At 35.0% G+C, this 18,529-nt stretch overlaps 2 protein-coding genes across 2 annotated transcripts; one reads left to right on the top strand and one right to left on the bottom strand.

The window, feature by feature from the left end:
- Positions 1-1,131: 1,131 nt before the first annotated feature.
- On the bottom strand, positions 1,132-2,399 carry LOC142613056 (protein PHOSPHATE-INDUCED 1-like). Its single transcript, XM_075785240.1, has one exon. The coding sequence runs from the start codon at positions 2,274-2,276 to the stop codon at positions 1,317-1,319; it is 960 nt and encodes a 319-aa protein (XP_075641355.1). The 5' UTR covers positions 2,277-2,399; the 3' UTR covers positions 1,132-1,316.
- A 14,756-nt stretch (positions 2,400-17,155) lies between these two features.
- On the top strand, positions 17,156-18,248 carry LOC142613862 (protein PHOSPHATE-INDUCED 1-like). The gene has a single exon (XM_075786377.1). The coding sequence runs from the start codon at positions 17,219-17,221 to the stop codon at positions 18,140-18,142; it is 924 nt and encodes a 307-aa protein (XP_075642492.1). The 5' UTR covers positions 17,156-17,218; the 3' UTR covers positions 18,143-18,248.
- The last annotated feature ends 281 nt before the right edge of the window (positions 18,249-18,529 follow it).

Raw genomic sequence — 18,529 nt, 5'->3', positions numbered from 1 at the left:
AATTCTTTGTTTCTTCCATGCTTGTGCCTTGTGAGTAGGAAGTGGATTCAAATCTATTTTCTTCATTTGTTGTAAGCTTAAAAAATTTTAAAAAAAAAAAAAAAAAAAAAAAAAGTCTCACAATTATCACCATAATTGATCTCAGCGTAAAGTTTCAGCTACCCGTATAGATACCTCGGTCTGAGTAATTTAAGAAAGTGTCCCACCTCTTTTCAATATAAAGCCTCCGTATAGCTGTAAGGCACATCTTTAAACATGGGAAAAACCCACGTCTATAATTTGTTCAACCAGAAGTTGTTGGATATTTTCATAAAGTCTCATACAAATCCTTTTCCTATATCATATTTGTTGGTGCCATTTTCTTCTGCCACCAATTCAAAGAAATTGGCCATAAACACGTTTTGTATTGATTGGGGGGCCAGCCGCCATTAGTCCCTTCATGCCAAATTTTTGTTTTTGGCTCTCGTTTTTTCATTAATGTTGTTGGAATTAGTTGGTTGTTCCATTATCTAACGGAAATAAAAAGCCTCCAAACTCCAAAATACGATTACATATTGCTGCAAAATTTACTTTTTCTGTACATACTCATATTTGCGAGCAATGTTATAGTCGGCTAAAATATTTTGCAACAGTGCAACACCTTATCCACATTGACTTATATATAACATTAACTGGAAGAAATGTTCCATTTTCGTTTTTTTGAAGCTTTAAATTTTCTTAAACTTTCAAAGCCATACCTTTTGATAAACATGCGATTACAATATGCGTATAGAAGCCAAATTTACAGGATGTTTAGTGGAGGATAATTAAGCTTCATTTGAATGATTGAGAGAAATTAAGTTATTTATTCTGTTTACAACTTAATATCAATGAAAATAAACCTACACAAAATTGTACAGAACCTGTGGGGCTCCGTCAATATCATCTGATATGACCACCCCCTCTAATGGAGCCCAATTTTAGATACCGTTTTTTTTTTTTCTCCTCTTTTATGTTTTCTACAAGGATTTCGAACTATACCCCCATCTTGCAAATGTCCGCCCAACTTTACCAGCTGGTTTCCCATAAATTTTAAGCATTCCTAGAAGTAATTCACAAAATCTGCAAAGCCCATCAGCCAAGAAAAGCAAAGACATAAAATTTGCAAGTAGTCATTTGATTAAGAAGCAAACCAAGTAATTTGCTCTTATTAATCCGCAAACCAATACTAACAAATAAATAAAAGAATTACAGTATCTGCCTAAGTAGCGTATATAATCCACTAATCCCCTGCTCTAGATTTACTAATCCACTTCCTTTTTTTTTTTTTTTTTTGCTCAAACAAGAGTTGAACATGTTGATGTAGCAGGATCATACAAAGCAGGAAGCAAATACTTCCTCCCATTAGCACCATGAGCATTGTAGCTAGCACCAGTTGTTGGATCCACCAACAAGTCCCCAGCATAACCAGGGTAAGCTCCTTTGCCATAAACCCCAGGACAAGCCGAAGCAGCTTCCAAAGGCGCCTCCTTTGGACCTTGGAAGTAACCATTTCCAAATGGGTTGGTAACTGTCCCAGCCAAAAGACTAGCCAAGTTGATAACCATGCCATCTAGACCCACATCGTTGTTGGGTGCAACCAAGGGTGGGCTCTGGGGTCCATAGATGGGCTGGTGAAATGGCCAAGCACATTGGCCTGGGCATTGGGTCTCAGAGTTTCCGACCCAGATGTAAGCGAACCTAGAGTACTTGCCCTTAACGTGACCACCCTTTGAGCCCAGTGCAGACCCATGAGTCCCACATCGGCTAAGACAGAAATTCTCAACAGCCACATCTGAGGAAGTGAGCACAACGTTAATGGCGTTCTTCTGGTCACCCTTTGAAGCCAACTCCACAAGTTGTTTGCTTGTGAGTGACTTTCCCAATCTGTAGCTCTCGTCCACCATTTGCTTGCCCAAATAGAGGGAAAATGAAGATTGTTTCTTTGATGTGAGGTGGTAGTACTTCTCAGTGGTTTTCCACCACGTGGCAACAGATGGTTGCACGGTTTGTTTGGGTGGTGAAGATGATAGGGAGGTAATAAAATCAGTGACAATGGCTTTCTGGGAAGGTTTGAACTTTCCATACCAGATGAGATTAATGGAGATTTTGCCAGAAAGAAGAGGGCCATTGTGGTAACGCAAGATCTGGGTCTGGTCTTGCACAAGCTCATTGAGCTTTCTCATAGCCAAAGAGACTTGAAACAGTGATACTACCAATAGTAGATTTAAGAAAGTTCTGGAAACAAAAGAGGCCATTTTTAGTTTTTTAAAACAGTGCAAGAAGTAGGAAATTTTCTTTGCAAATAGAAGAGAAAGAAGAGGCTGAGATAGCTTTATGTGTCTGTGGATGGTTTGAAATTGAAACCTAGAGACCTCAATATATATAGGTCTTAAAAGTGACTTTTTGAATTGGGTTAATATATAAAAATTGAAGGAACTTGCTCAGAAAGAGAGAGAGAGAAAAAAAAAAAGACAGTGTTAGCGTATGAGGGACGGTTTGCCATTACTGATTTTACGACTTGACCAGTAAGAAAAAGAGAGGCCTCAACGGTACTCCCAAGCGCGTTGCCTTTAATTTTCAAAAAAAAAAAAAAACAGATAGACACTTTGGCTTATCTCACGCTATATATCAGCAAACTGGTCTCCACGGATCAACAAAAAAAGGGAGAAGTTTTTTTCTTTTTTCTTTTTTTGACCAAAAGAGAGAGGAAGTATTTGAAATTCTACCTAGCTTAATCTTATATGTATTCTTTTTTTTTGGTAGAATCTTATATGTATTTCATATGCCTGTAAAAAAAAATTTTTCAAAATTTAAAATTTGACTCTTACTGATGATGCCGAAAAAATCACCAATAAGTTGCAAGCACTCACCAACTCGAGTCAACACCTGCAAAGAGAAAATAAAGAGACCTAAAAGAGAACACCGGTGTGGTGCCGGCCAAAAACCCTCCAAAGGTCAAGTTAGAACTTCTTTACAACCCTAGAGTGCCAGAGTTGAGTCAATTGTGCGTACCTTGATATTTAGGGTTTCTGAGGTATTTATATTGGCATAGAATTGTCTTTCCTTTTAGGATACAACTTCCTTCTAAAGTTCTTTTCCATATAGGGGTCTTCTCAAACGTATGATACAAGAAGTTCAAGTGTACACTCTTGCGTGGAAATAAAGCAAAAGTCGATTCAAACATATCAAGTGACATACAACGAAGAATTTATAACTAATTCATATATGACGGATACTCAATAAAATTCAACTGTCCTATTCGCGTCAACTATGATGTCAATCCGTCTTCTTCCTCTCCGTCCATTCAAGTTAAACAGAAATATCCGTCTCCTATTTTTATCCCCTTCACTTACCTTTCATATCTTATAAAAATTTATACTTGTGAAATAATTATCATACTAAAGTTATGCAGTAATAAATTGTTTCAAAATTTAATAAGCATGATAAATGTCAGCAAAAAAAACTATCAGCAATTGAAAAACATGAGTTTGCATACGTATATTTCATTTATTAAATTTTAATAAGCTGAGGTGGAATTATATGATAAAAAATACTTTTTCACAAAGAGGAGCGTGAGAGACAAAGCAAGAGAAAGGCGTGGGGGTTTGTAATTTCTTACAGCAAATCAGTGTAATAGAGTTGTTAGAGCCTATTGGGTTCCTTTGTGGGAGAAAGTGAACCTCCTTCTTTTTTTTCTCGCTAAAAAACAAAAAGCATTACAGCTTAGCTACAGAAAGCTGGAGCTTTGAACAGTGAATGAAAAGTGAGAAAAAAAAAAACTATACGTTAGGGAAGACAGGCTGGACGCTACTATGAATGAATGAAATTCTATTGGGAAGCGTGGACCAGTCCAACTGGCAGTCAGCGTTTGGGCAGTGGTATCCAAGGTTGAGATGTGTGATGACGCGCCTAATAGTATGCTATTTCTGTGAGTTTAATAATATATGGACACACATACAAAACTCGTGAGCTGGGAAAGCAAAGGTTTATTATTACTACTTTAGTCCAGTTGGATCAAGCTCACACGTAAAGTCTATTGTGGCGTGGCATCCAGCCTTATCTACTTGATAAATTTTTTTTTTTTTTTTTTTTTTTGATAAACTACTTGATAGATGTTGGTTTTACTATTCATAAGTAAAAGTCATAAATCATTTTTGTGGGACCAGGGTTTACATTTGGTGGAATTCTAGCAATTTATTGGGCAAACCGGTGCACTTGCTTTTGTCAAATGTCTGATGAGCTTTTAGTATTAAATATTAGAAAATGCTAACGATATCTTAAGGGAATGATTAACAGTTTATTTAAATAAAATTTTTGAGAAGAAAGAAAAAATAATAATTAATATATTAATAATTTTTTCTATTTTTCATAAAAATTGTATTAAAATTTTTCTAAAATAAATTGTTAATTATTACTTTAATAGTACTCGTTAACATAACCTGAAATATTTGAATAAAATACTCTAATTATCTCGATATCTGGGCTAATTTCAGTCCAATTTAAGATATTTTAAAATTAACTAATGTTATCCCTAAACATAAATGACCTGTAATGCCATTTATATCATGCTGACTTTTTATTTTTGACTATTTACTTGATAATTGAAGGCTAATTCATATGAAGATTAGTCAAATTGTTATGGCTAACACAAACAACTTTTTTTTTTTTGTATTTATGGGCTAAATTAGTCAATTTTAAAATATTTTAAATATGATTGATGTTAGTCAAACTTCAAGGATAATTACTATATTTTGCCTTAAATTTTTCCGAAATACAAAAAACAATTACACTGACTAATTGTTCACCACGGATTTTATTTTTGAAATCCAAACTTGGAAGTATTGGATTTTCACAATAAATTTTTCTTTTATGCCCTATTAATTATTACTGCATGAATTTAATCTAGAGTGGAAGCATCTTCATAAAAATCTTTAAGCAAATCACCGAGGTGATCCCAGTTCATGTTATATCAAACTCAGGGTATGGACCAGGAGAAATATATGATATCCAAAATTTCCCCCTAATTTTCCTTTCAATTTGTGACAATTCATTACACTGAGGACAACTTCTTACTTTCCTTTATTGGGTCTACTGATATAAAGCCAATAGGCAATTGAGCGAGGCGTGCTGGCATGGAGAGCTAGTGGATCAAATATTGGGGCCACTTGTAGATCGACATTTGTTACCATAATTGCCAGTAAGAGACTAGAGCTAATTTGTAGTTTAACTGAAGCTGGCATTAAAGGATCAAGAAAGCCGAAAGATAAAAGACAGCCTAGTGCTGATTTAGTGGAAGCACTGTACAAGTCACGTGTTTAATTAATGAATTGGGTTGTAACAAGTAAATCAGAAGGACGGGTAAAATTTGTTTTCGTCAAATAATATATTTTCTATTTGAACTTTTCTATACTAAAAATTTATTAGTACTGTGGGGGCAAAAAGATCCTGATGGGAACGTGGGTCTTTTGGGCCGTGTTAAAGAAGGCCGACCTGATCCTGGGTTTAGAATTTGTTAGTACTATAGGTCGGCCCATGCGCCGATGATCCGAGGATCCAGCCGAGGGTGACCTTACCCTCGGATGAACACCGAAGAACTCGAGATTTCATAGTAAAGATTAGGGGATGACACGGTTAAGGCCAATGGTTAAAAGGGGGAACCCTAGAACGCCCCAGAAGCACCGGTGTTGAAGAAATGTCAAAGATAAAGGCTGCTACCTCCACATTAAAGACCCTGCACCTACCACCCTGGCCGCATTTATGGAGAAGTGACACCTGAACAGTGGAAGAGAAACTTCTGGTTACTATTCAAAGGCACTGAGAAGGGAAATATCTAGGCTAAGGGGGAGGTGGGGCAACACGTGTACAAAGTGTTCAAAAGAGTAGTATTTAAAGGGCAATCTAAGACAGAAAAAGAGGATAGACTTTTTGTAACCTAAAAAAGAAAAAAGACAAGGAGAAAGATATAATATAAGAACAGCTCTTGGCTTACGTCCGAGAAGGCCGATTTACAATATCCCTTGTTGTTTCCAAGTATTTACAACCTTTAGTTTGTCATTTAATTCCCACACACTTCTAACCTGGGTTTCAAGCCCACACTCTACAAATTCATATTGTTTAAGGCTCATTAGGCCTGAGCCCATAACTGTTCTTGGGGGCCAGGTGCACTTGTGCACTTACAAGTACTTTAGTCTATTTAAAAAATAGAATTGCAGCAAGCTTACTATCTCTTCATCTTTTTTTTTTTTTAAGGAAAAATTTAATAGAAATGTCCTAAAGACATTGATTTAGGAAATATTTAAAAAATAATTTATAGAAAGAGAAAAAAAAATTAATATTTTACAATTTTTTATATTTCTCATAAAATTTGTTTAAAAACTTTTTATAAAATAGTGAATTAACAAACGTCACTGAGACCCTTCTTTCTAATCTGTATTCCAGATAGGTTGGGTTCAAAACCTTTTTGCCAACCTCTTGAAGCCACCCATGAAATTCCCCCTTAATAATTTGATGGGTGTGGGGGTGATGGTACCGCATACACTTAAGATAATAATCAAATACTCAAAAAGCTGGACACCCTCATTTGTCAAGAAGAAGAAAAAAAAAAAAAAAATCTTTATCCTTGGAGAGCACCATAGAAGGAATTAATGTGATAAAATCATGATACAAGATGAGGGCACTCCAACTTCATTGGATACTTTCATGGATAAGTGATTTTATTTTTGTTTTAGCTTTTATTGCAGGTCCAATTATTATTAATATTATTTTTCGTGCAGCGAGGTTCTGAATTATGATTTCGAGTTGCGCGCGCATTACTTCTCGCAGCCTGGCTTCCATGACAAGAGCATGGCAGGGAATTTTTCCAACACAAATGGCTTGCAAGTTGCAAAGTGCATGCAACTTGATACAAATTCTTATGTAAAAGATTTGTGTACGCTTTTTCTTCATTTGCAATTTGCAAATGGCAAAGAGTTCTGCTATTATTTGGGAAGTACAGGTGCGGCGTTGGGTCGCTGCACCCGCGTCTGACGCGGGGACGCGTAGGCGACGCCGCTGCCTGCACGTTCGTGCCGCGTCGGCCATTAAAAATTAATTTTTTCAACGCGATTCGGGTCGATTCGCGCGGATTCAGCCCGAATCGGTACGTATCGGGCGCAAACCGATACCGGCCGAAATTCAAAAAAAAAAGTGTTGCTCTTCAGCCAGGCTCTCTCCCATTCTCTGTATTCTAGTTATTATTTACTATTACTCTTAAATTTGGTATATATTTATATAATGTGAAAAAAGTAGGTTTAGCAATATATTAAAATATAAATAAAAATAGTTTTAATAATTTTTTAATCGCAGCACCCGCATCCTACTTTTTCAAAAATTGCCGAATCTCGCACCCGCTCTCACACTCGCACTCGCACCCGAATCCCAAAACGCACCCGTGGTTCATAGGCTATTATTAGCAATAAACAAATGTATCACAGAGCAAGGAGAGCTAGATCGAAAACCTGTCGTCATTCTCTATCTAGAACTTAAATTCACGAGCTTTATCAGTAATACTATATGCATTTTAACATTAATAAAACAAAGCATTCACGAGGCAAGCACCATGAACAAAAAATTAATTTAATTTATGAGATTCTTCTTCCTTGTCAGTGTATTTATATATATTCAAATCAAAATGTTTAGCAGTGCGTCCACGTACAATGCCCTAAGTTCCCGATAGACGCAAAAGAAAAGAGAAGTGCAGCGTGTCTCATGGGAAATTCATCACTGGAGATAGCTGCCTTGTTTCATACTTGCAGACATAAGAAATGAGTTGTTCAACAGTTTAACATGGTTTATAGCTGCACGAACGAGGTCCCGCGAATCCAACCCAACTTTGCCTTAAGAATCATATATAGGTTTCTATAGATGGGGAGCTTTGACTCAATTTTATATGCATCTTGGATTCATTTTGTCTCTAATGTTTGAAGGATTATAGCTGTAATTGTCCATTTGTCACCAGAAGTTATGTTATGTTATGTTATCTTTCGATAGTCTCTGGAGGCTGTCTTGTATAATAGTTCATGGAATTATGAACGGTATATTCTCATTTGAATGTCTGATAGAAAGAAAATGAAAACTCTAAAACACTTGTGAATACTTAGACCCCAAAAATAAATTTTCCAAAGCAAGTTTATATTCAAACAATATATGTGCAGAATATGAAATATATAAGCAATATCCAAATTATCAAAATACTCTAAGCCATTAATTAATAACAACCAACAGAAATTAAAAGTTAAGAGTAAGGGAAAGAGAGATGCAAAAACAAAATAACACTAGCACGTGTTATCGAAGAACTTGACGAAAAACCTCACCACCGCCCTTCAAGCTGTAAATGATCTACTAAAAAATCAATTGGAACACATGAATAGCAATAAACCCTCCAAGCCTAATCTACCCGACGCACATAAGCCCTCCAAGCTTCTTGCTCCAATAAGGTTACGACGAACCATGTCTTTTCTAGCTTACCGATCCTGCAATTAGCTCATTGCATCAACAAATATGAATTGGTTCTCTCTTAAACTACTTCCCAAACATCATTAACCTTCTCACTACTCTAAATTTGTTGAGGTAAGGATTTCGTTTATAATCCTCTCATGGGTATGACAATGGAGAGAGTGGGAGTAGAGGAATTTGGAGAATCGAGTGTATAAGATTGTGGATGAATCAATCTTGTTTTTCTCTAGGGCTTCTCTCTCAAAATTCTCTTTAGAAGCTCTCTATATTACATGAGTATAAGGATATTTATAGTAGGGTATGAGATGGAATGTGAAAAGTCAGTTTTTAGCAAAACATGGTGCACTGGTGACTCACTTCACGATTGGGATGAGTCGCGACTCGCGAGTTCCAGTTGCCATTTACCAAATTGCACTTTTTGCCCTGTAATGATCCAACTTTCCTGACCCTTCAACTTCTTGTATGCTTCACACGTGTGCTACATTTTGGCGAGTCACCACTCGCGAGTCAGTCACGAGTCACTTCTTGTTGTACACTCTTTATCAAATTTTCGCACTCTCTCACACACGATCCTTACATTATTCTTACTTAAATACATGGTTTCTAAATGCTGAATTACAAGCAAATTTGGCACGGAATAAAGCTAACACATAATTGAATAAATTGAACTTTACAGAAAAGATCAGTAAACTCAAGTAATTTTCTTATATATGAACCTACGTCATTTGTGTTTTCACCATATAAATAATTGTTATTTTACACCAAATTACAAGGTGCTTCATCTCTCTGTGTCATGGGAATCTTAAACGTGAATTTGGATTTAACTTAGTTAATTTATTTGATTATTTTCTTAATGTTGATAAGTACAATGGTAACTTAAAAAAGTGAGCTTTTAGAAAAATATAAATAAACGAATAAGCTAAAAAAACAAATTTAAACACACTAGAAATTATTAATGAGAACACTGTTAGGACATATGTAATTTATGTTAGGAATATATGTTATCATATATTGGCTAATCCTTTGACAAAACAGTTTACTTGTATTTGAGTAGATCTACGATGTGTTTAATACTTTAAGGAACAAGGTTTCAAGTTCAAGTGTTAAAGTAATGCAAGTCTATCCAAGAATTAAGTGATGAAGTGCTGGTTTTTAAAGCTCAACATCTATCTCGGCAGCTATTATCTATCAAGATTTAAAAATCTGTCTAAGCACAAAGCTCGACAGCTGCTCGACAAATTGGATATCTATCAAGAATTATGAAAATTAGATTTTCAATTCTAATTTCATGCCAATCCGTGAGTTTGTATTTGGGCTTTCTTTTCTCATAACCCTAAAAATACATAAGGATTATTTTAAGGACTGTTACAAAGAGCACAGTTGCACAAGTGTGAGGCAAAGAGTTGTTCATGCAAATTGTGACCGAAACCTAGTTTGCCCAAGTTCATCTTGAAGAAGCTGCTGTGTTTGTACACCATAGTACACCATAGGGTTTTGTGACCAAACAATTTCGTGATCTTCATCATGTGATGAACTGAAAAACTTTGCAGCCAATATTTTTCTCAAGTTGGTGATCAAGTCACATACTGGGATCCGCGCATCTATTGTTTAGTCACGTACTGAGAGTCGTGCATTAAAAGGAGAGATTGTTACTACAAAACAAGTCTAATTGGGTATTGGGATAAAGGTTCAATTGTAGGTTGGTATAAGGTAGTGGGATTCCTTTACTTGTAACCGCTTGTTGTGAAAATAGTGAATTATCGGGAGTGGTGACCTTAAAATCACCCAGTGAGATTTTTGCCTTTGAGGTTTTTCCCCATTCATAAACAAATCACCGTGTCAAATTTATTTTCTCCTGCACTTTATTTAAGTTGGTGATTTGTTTGTGTAGCCACGTACATTACATGTTAATTTGATTAATTAATAAACTTGGCTAATTAATCAATTAATATATCATAAGAGGTCAATACATTTTTGGCCTATCAAATACGAACTTTCTTCTTCTCATAAATTTAATTTTTGCTACCCTTTTGGTCCTTTTTGGTTTCCTCTGTTTATAGCACTTCCCATATGATTCTACTTATAATAGAGATTGATTGATGCCAGAGCCACTGTATTATAAATAAAACTCTTGAATATTAGTTGCTCACTTTTACTATTAGAAAAATTGTAAAAAAATATCCAAAAAGTTTGTTAGAGCTTGCCCTGATCCTTTTAATTTCAAATTCACTAACACTTTTATTAAACTATTTGTTAATAATCATTAACTTTTGTCACCACCTAACTAATGGTCTTAGTAAAACCCTAAATTGGTAATTTCAATTTTTTTTATAATACATTATAGGAGCAAGATGGTTAGAGTTACCTAATACACAAGTTTTATATAAACCCCCAAATTGGTAATCTTATTTTGAAAGCTCTCTAGTATAAATACTAGAACTAATTAAGACCTCCAATATTTAAATTACAACTTAATTGCAAAATAAAAGTAATCAATGCGCAATTAACCAAGACTACTACCTAGTGTATAGGCATACATAATTGACAATTAAGTATAAAACACAAGGGGTAAGAGAAGAGAGAAACAAACACAAGATAATACCAGGATGTGTTATTGAAGAGAAAAATTGAAGTGCTCAGCGTAAAAACCTCATTGCGGCCTTCAAAACCAAATTGATCCACTAGTAAATAAGTTAGAGTACAAGGATTACAATTTAGACACTCCAAGCCTAGACTACCCTCTATACTTAAGACTCTCCGAGTCTCAGCTACCAACGGGCTTCACCAAGCCTTGTCTTCACTAACTTTTTAGATCCTGCAATTATCACCAACTGCATCCACCATAGAATGACATGACCCAATGCTTCCCAAAAGCTCCAAATCAATTCACAACACTTAGAATGGGTGTGGTTTGTGTTTGAGCTAAGAACCTCTCAAGAGATATGGAATTTAGATAGAGAAGAGTGTGAGGAAAACTAAGAGAAATGTATAGAGGATTGTAGTTTTGCAATATCTAACTCTCATATGGATTCCTAGGGTTGTCTCCATGAAACTCTCCTTAAAATTTCATGGGTATTGTGGGCTTATATAGTGGGGGTAAAAAAATGAGGAAAGACACACAAAACATGCTAACAGTGCATCTCACAAGTTGACCAAGTTGCAAGACACTCGCAAGATGCCTTTTGGCACTAAAACCTTTGAACTTCTAGTATGTGCTCCTCACGTGACCTTTTACGGGTTGCACCACTCATGAGCCTGTAGCAATATGCACTATCTTCACAATTTTTCACCAAATTTTTACACTGAACCCATTACATTGAATCTTATAAAAATACTGGAAAATGATTGAAGAATTACAAGCAAATTTAACACGAAATTAATGCCAACAAACATAATTGAAAATCACAACTTTACACTTTTTTTTAATACATGTAGGAGCAACATGGTTAGAGTTACCTTATACACAATTTTAATCAATTATTCAAGGTTAAGTTCCAATAGTTAATTAACCGTTTACAATTATATTTGGATAAAATTGTAAATAAAAAATCACAATCAAAATAGGATGAATTATTCACGAAGTGAAAACCAAGTAAGGAAAAACACTTTGGGCCCTATCCAGTTTGTCGAATCCATTTGACCTCTCCACTCTTGCTGCAACCACTAATCCAGCTCACGTCTTCATAGTTATCCAACATCACAAGTCCATCGCCAATCGCAAAATCGATCTCTCAATTACTTCAAGATCATTTGAAGATTTTTTTATGTATCTGTTAAATAGATTTCCAAACACTGTTTTGGTGAAGCCAGTCTGCCAGTGAGTTTAATAAGAAAACCTCTCAAGGTATGGCAATGGGAAAGGTAAAAAGACTTCAGGAATTTTATAATCTAGTTTTTCTTTACTCTACGCCATCTTCCTCTTGCTAATAATTAGAGTTGAAAACTAAAGTTTAAAATATGTGTTCGGTTTGGCTTAATTGGCTACAGGAATAAGCCTTAGATATATCTCAGATTTTCGGTAATATGGTCTTGGTTGATTGAGTGTTTAACAAGACTCTATTGGGAGTTTCTATCTCAGCTTGTACAAAGGAGTCTTGTAGGGTTTGTGTCTTGTATGAGATACTATGTTTGATTTGATGTTATGGAGATCTGCATTTTTTTCTTTTTCATTTTTTTTTCTTTCCTAGACAATGCCTTATAATAGAAAATGAGAGAATGCATTTTGGAAAATATTTAAATGATCTTGATTAATGACGGAAGTCCGAGTACATGCAACTCTGCTTAATTATGTACATGCAAGATGAACAGAGATAACTAAGAATTAAACTAAGGGCTAATTAGGTATAGAATAACTAACTAAATTAAGAGCTGACCATGATATCATTTAGAATACAATCGATTATACGACATGTAGTTGTAATCACAAGAGTAACTAAAACTACAGCCGTTTATGAGAAACTTTCATCTTTTGATTCGTTCTTCTATCTTTTCTCCTTTTAATCTTTGATGCCTTGAGTTGTGAGACTCTGAATAATGTTTCCTCTTTTTTTTTCTTTTTTCTTTTTTCTTTTTTTGACACTTAACGTTGAGTTTGTGTACGAAGCTTATTTTACGTGGTAAACCGTAAACCAGGCTGCGGTTTTTAGCTTATAGCATTATATATCTAACGGATTCCGTGTTGTATATTACTGATTTGCTATTGGTACTTTTGGAATCAAAGCCCTGTCTAAATCAAGTTCATATTATATGAGAGACACAATGACCGTGCACACCAATTCGTTTGCATGATTGATATTATATATATAGTTGCATGATTAATTAGATTTCTAAAGATGTGAGGAGGCCGCAACCCTCATATAAAGAAACGTTCTTTTCCTAGAAAAATAACATAACATTACAGATCAATAATGGAGTTATACAAGTCCCGTGTGCGGGCAAACAATTAATAAAGACATACAGAATATTGTCTACATATCATGTCGCCATTCAACCCAGTTAGCTGCGTTTTATTTCTAAGCAACTTATTGACAGCAATTATTTAATTTGAGCTTGGAAAACAAGCCCTTTGGTGTCACACAAAGTCAATACCAACAGATTCCTGGAAGGAATATAAATATTGCATATGAATACACAGTAGCAAAAAACAAGTTGATGATTGAACTCAACGTCAATTTGTTAGTGTTTCATTGACTTGCAAGCAATAGTTGATTTGTTTAGAGTTTATAGAGTCCAACTCAATTAGCTACACCTATAGATTCTATAAAATTGAAAAAGGAGGTGTGGGGTGGGGGGGGGGGGGTGATGTAACCACATATTTAAACATTAGTCATCGATGGATTAGTTTGTTATAAATTACTAAAATTGAACAATAATTCTAAAATGTAATAAATAATGATCAGTGGTATAGATAAGAATGAGCTTAATATAATCTTGAGCACACTTGGAAAATTAATTAGAAAAACCTTAAATAAGTAATACCACGAGCAAAGTATTAGAAAATGATAAATTATTCACATGCTAAAAAATATTTAAAGAAGAAACCATCAGAAAATTATAATTAAGTTCAAAACATGCATGAAAAAATTATTAGCGTATGGTCCTATAAGAGGGCTAAGAGGGTCGGGACTCAGGGGGCACTTCCCTACCACCTTCTCCACCAGTGTCTACCCAATGTCAACCTCTCCAATGTTTCAACTTTCAAAGTTTCAACAGCCTTTGCTTTGACTGTTCCTAATCTGAGCTGGGGAAAATGACAACTACGATGCAACTTAGGAAAGCAAAGACCAAAATATACTATCAAGAACTTATATGCTACCATAATATTGCAACCTTGCACATAATTTTAATAGGGGAAAAAAAAAAGAGTATGCAATTGCAACTTCCTTGCCCCTGGTTTTGGAACATAAATTAAAATTGTTTAGTGTTAACATATAATAGGCCCACTTTACTTATCTTGCTCAACACGCATATTTGTATAAAACACTGTCTTTTATATAATTGAAGGCATTCTTGTATATATTATTATTTGAAAAATATAATACAATCTTCTAGTATTTCTAACATTTAGATTTTGATTCATCTTTATAATCACAACCAGAGGCTATTTCCCATGGACCTCTACTTCTTCAAGTCTAGAATGATACCTCCAATTATCATACACACAATTTAACCAATGATATAGCCGAAACTCTAATGACTTTTCTACAATATTCTTATATTCAACAAGTCTCATAAATTTGTTGCTGACTTTATTAATTAGTAGTGTAAAACTGGCAAAGTTTGTGTCAGACAATTTTATAGAATTCCATTAGCAACGCATTTGGGCTCCTTGGATGCCACTAACTTTCCGATAAGCTCGAGCAGAGCTTCCAGGCTGTCTGAAGGCCGATGATTTAAAGTTTGTCCACAAACTTGGAAACATGATTTCAAAAACTGAATAGTTTAAATCTTGCACGAGTGGTGTATCTCCATAACGTAACCCATTACACTTATCCACAACTAGTCGATCTGTACTCCGTAGCATTATTTCAATTTTTTATACACACACAGAAATGCTGATTCAGCAACCAGTCGCTTCGTCTCTAATATAGGAGTGGACAAAATTGATTAGGATGCTCATGAGAAGGTAGGAAAGTAAACAATAATTCATAAAGCTAATAAGCATGTACCAGCCTATTATATTCTAGTGCATATATGCATTTTCTAATAAATTAAACTCAGTGGAAGTAACTAATAATTGAGAGTTCATCGGCCACTATGCTAGATATGTAGATGGCAAACCAGGCATGTCCTTTGGCACATAGAGGCTTGATGATACATGTCCTATGTTACGAGAACCAAGAGCTTTTGGAGTCCCATAATGTGTCAGTTCAATGAATTTCAACGAGCTGTAACAAAAGAATAAAAGCATGAACCAGAACCTAGCTCCATTCGGGCATGCATATTCTAAGTTTCGTACAGATTATGTACCCCTTGAAAAAGGCTAATTTCTTTGATAGTGTGAAACAATAAAGAGAGGTCCTCACATGCATGGCTGGGTTTTAATTAGAAGGTGGTGTTGAAGTAAATGTCATTAATTAGCATCGATCCTTAATTGTGAGAGCCGGAATAACCCATAAATTTTGGGATAGACGAAGGATAAGCTTGAGTACTGCCCCATAGACGTCTTTAATGTAATCTTCTGTTCATAATAGGTGGGTCTTTTTTTATAAAAAAAAAAAGTTAGTGCCACACTTTAAGGAAATGACAAAATTTTCCTTTAAATTAATTTATTTTTTTTTAAAATCCTCTAACTATGTAACCATTCAAATGACCATCTATATATTGTTTTAATCAAATGAGAAAAATTATAAAAACAGTATAACAAGTAGACTTTGGTGGGCAAATATTTTTCATTTTTTTTAAAAAGAAAATATTAACGAATACCCTTAAAGTATTGATTACTAATTCATTTTTAAAAAAAAATTTACGAAAAAATAATAATTAATATTTTAATAACTTTTTTTATTTTCCATAAAAGTAGTGTCAAAATTTTCTTAAAATAAATTGTTAATTAATATCTTAACAACACTAGTTAATTTGACTCTTTAAAAAAACTTAAGAATGTGTCTACTACGTAATTTTTTAATGCTATGAGATTTCGATATAAAAATGTATGCAAGTTCTATCGTATTAGCAAATTCCATCATGGATTTATTATGTACACATTTATTATACTCGTTTAACACAGAGTAATTACTTGTGCTTGCCCTAAATAAATATTAGGAAGAAGAATTTGCATACGAAGGCATCTTATTTAAAAACTCAAGAATTTGGATACAAGGCATATTGTTAACAAGTCAAGAATGACAACTAAATAGTACGCTCACTAATTTCGAGAAGTAGAGGAACCCTGGTGGGGTGCCTAAGTTGTATGCATGCATAACAATATTGAGGAATGAGTAACACCTGTCCATCAAACAGCTATCCTATTAAAGTGGCTTATTATTAAAGATAACAATAATAATAATAAAAAATGTTAAATCTACAGTATTTTTATAATAAACCATAGATAGTTAATTAGTATTAGTTCAAATTTAAATCTTACATAAAAATATTTTTTCACTTTAATAATAACAATTAATAATAGCCTATCATTTAAAATTTGTTATAAAAATATTATAAAAGTATTGAACACGTATTATATCTCGCAGTAAAAAAAAAGGTCACTCTCGGTCCGAGAAATTTCAGAAATTTAGGCGTAATTTAAAAATCACCTAGGAAAGAGCTTCAAAGCTCCAACACATGCAAACCAATGCTATATCCCTCGTGATCCACCAATTTTCACTCTTCAAACTTCAAACTATACCAGCTCCATGCATGAAGTTCTGCTGGCTGAGAAATAAATTATAGTTTAGCTAGCGTCATCAAAGTTTTTTTTAATCTTAACACAGAAAATGCCTAAAAGAATGAAATATTCTCCCCAAATGCCCCTCTTTTTATCTTATGTTTATAAGTTTCTCGTGATTAATACTGTGGTTTTAGTCTTTTAGGACCACGAAGTTGCTAATGAAAGCTACAGATAAGCCACCACTAGTCCAGTGCATGAACCCACCCACCCACCTATATATATTCACTTCCCTCTTCACCAAATCCCACACCACTCAAACTAAAAACACTTCTCAACTATTTCCTACTTCAAAATCTCTCATTCTCAATCTCTAAAATGGGTTTCTCTCAAATTACTCTACTCGTCCTTGTTCAGCTAAGCTTGATCAACTTGTGTTTGGGCACAAGGAAGCTTAATTCTCTTTACCAACCACCACCCATGTCTCTAACATACCACAATGGAGCTTTGCTTGAAGGAAACCTCCCAATTTCCATTCTTTGGTACGGAGATTTCTCACCAGCCCAGAAATCCATTGTCTCAGACTTTCTTGTCTCTCTAAACCCACAAAACCAAAAACAACAAACACAAAATCCCTCAGTCTCTAATTGGTGGAATACTATCCAAATTTACATGAAAAAAGCTGGAAAGAAACAAACCAACGTTGTCTTAGCAAACCAAGTCTCAGACAATAACTACTCCATTGGTAAAAAATTAAAGAAATCCCAGATTTCCGAGCTGGCACACGTGGCCAACTCAAAACCCGGAGGGTTGACCTTAGTTCTCACAGCTCAAGACGTGGCAGTCGAAGGTTTTTGCATGAGTAACTGTGGGTTCCACGGCTCTGACACAAAGCTCGAATCCGCTTTCATCTGGATCGGCAACTCGGTGACTCAGTGCCCAGGTCAATGCGCATGGCCATTTCACAAACCCATATACGGACCACAGACCACACCACTGGGTGCACCCAATGGGGACGTGGGGTTAGATGGCATGATCGTAAATTTAGCGAGCCTATTGGCTGGAACCGTGACGAACCCATTTGGCAACGGCTACTTCATCGGCTCCGCTGGCGCGCCACTCGAAGCGGCTTCTGCTTGTCCTGGTGTGTACGGTAAAGGAGCCTATCCGGGTTACGCTGGGGAGCTTTTGGTGGATTCGGTAACGGGTGCGAGCTATAATGGTTTTGGTGTGAGTGGGAGAAAGTACTTGTTGCCAGCACTGTTTGACCCGAATACTTCTCAGTGTTCAACCATTGTGTGAGAGAGTGCTGAGATGTACACACGTGGCTTCTGGTCAGGATTTTTCATGTTTGTAGTGTATATATATCTACGTGTGCATAAAACTTTATAATATTTAATTATGTTTATTTAGATTCTTAACCTTTGATATTTATCTACATTGAGAATTCTCCTCTATAAATGATGTCTTTTATAGAGGAGAATCCTTATTAATGGAGAGTAATTTCATTTAAAAATATGATCATAAATATCAAATAATAAATAATAAATTTTATTTTCGATATAAAATAGAAATTCTACTTTAGCCTAATTTAAGAGTATATATGTGTAAAACTCCTTCCTAGAGCTTTGAACCCCGACCCTTACCCTCCATATCCCACAAGCACTTATATTTGTGAAGTGACTATTG

This window comes from Castanea sativa, chromosome 10, assembly GCF_040712315.1.
Source record: "Castanea sativa cultivar Marrone di Chiusa Pesio chromosome 10, ASM4071231v1".
Taxonomy (NCBI): Eukaryota; Viridiplantae; Streptophyta; class Magnoliopsida; order Fagales; family Fagaceae; genus Castanea; species Castanea sativa.
Note: the sequence above shows the minus strand (reverse complement) of the source record. Positions and strands in the feature narration are given on the sequence as shown.

Coding starts and splice junctions, on each gene's coding strand:
- LOC142613862 (XM_075786377.1), top strand. CDS start 17,219: ATGGGTTTCTCTCAAATTACTCTACTCGTCCTTGTTCAGCTAAGCTTG.
- LOC142613056 (XM_075785240.1), bottom strand. CDS start 2,276: ATGGCCTCTTTTGTTTCCAGAACTTTCTTAAATCTACTATTGGTAGTA.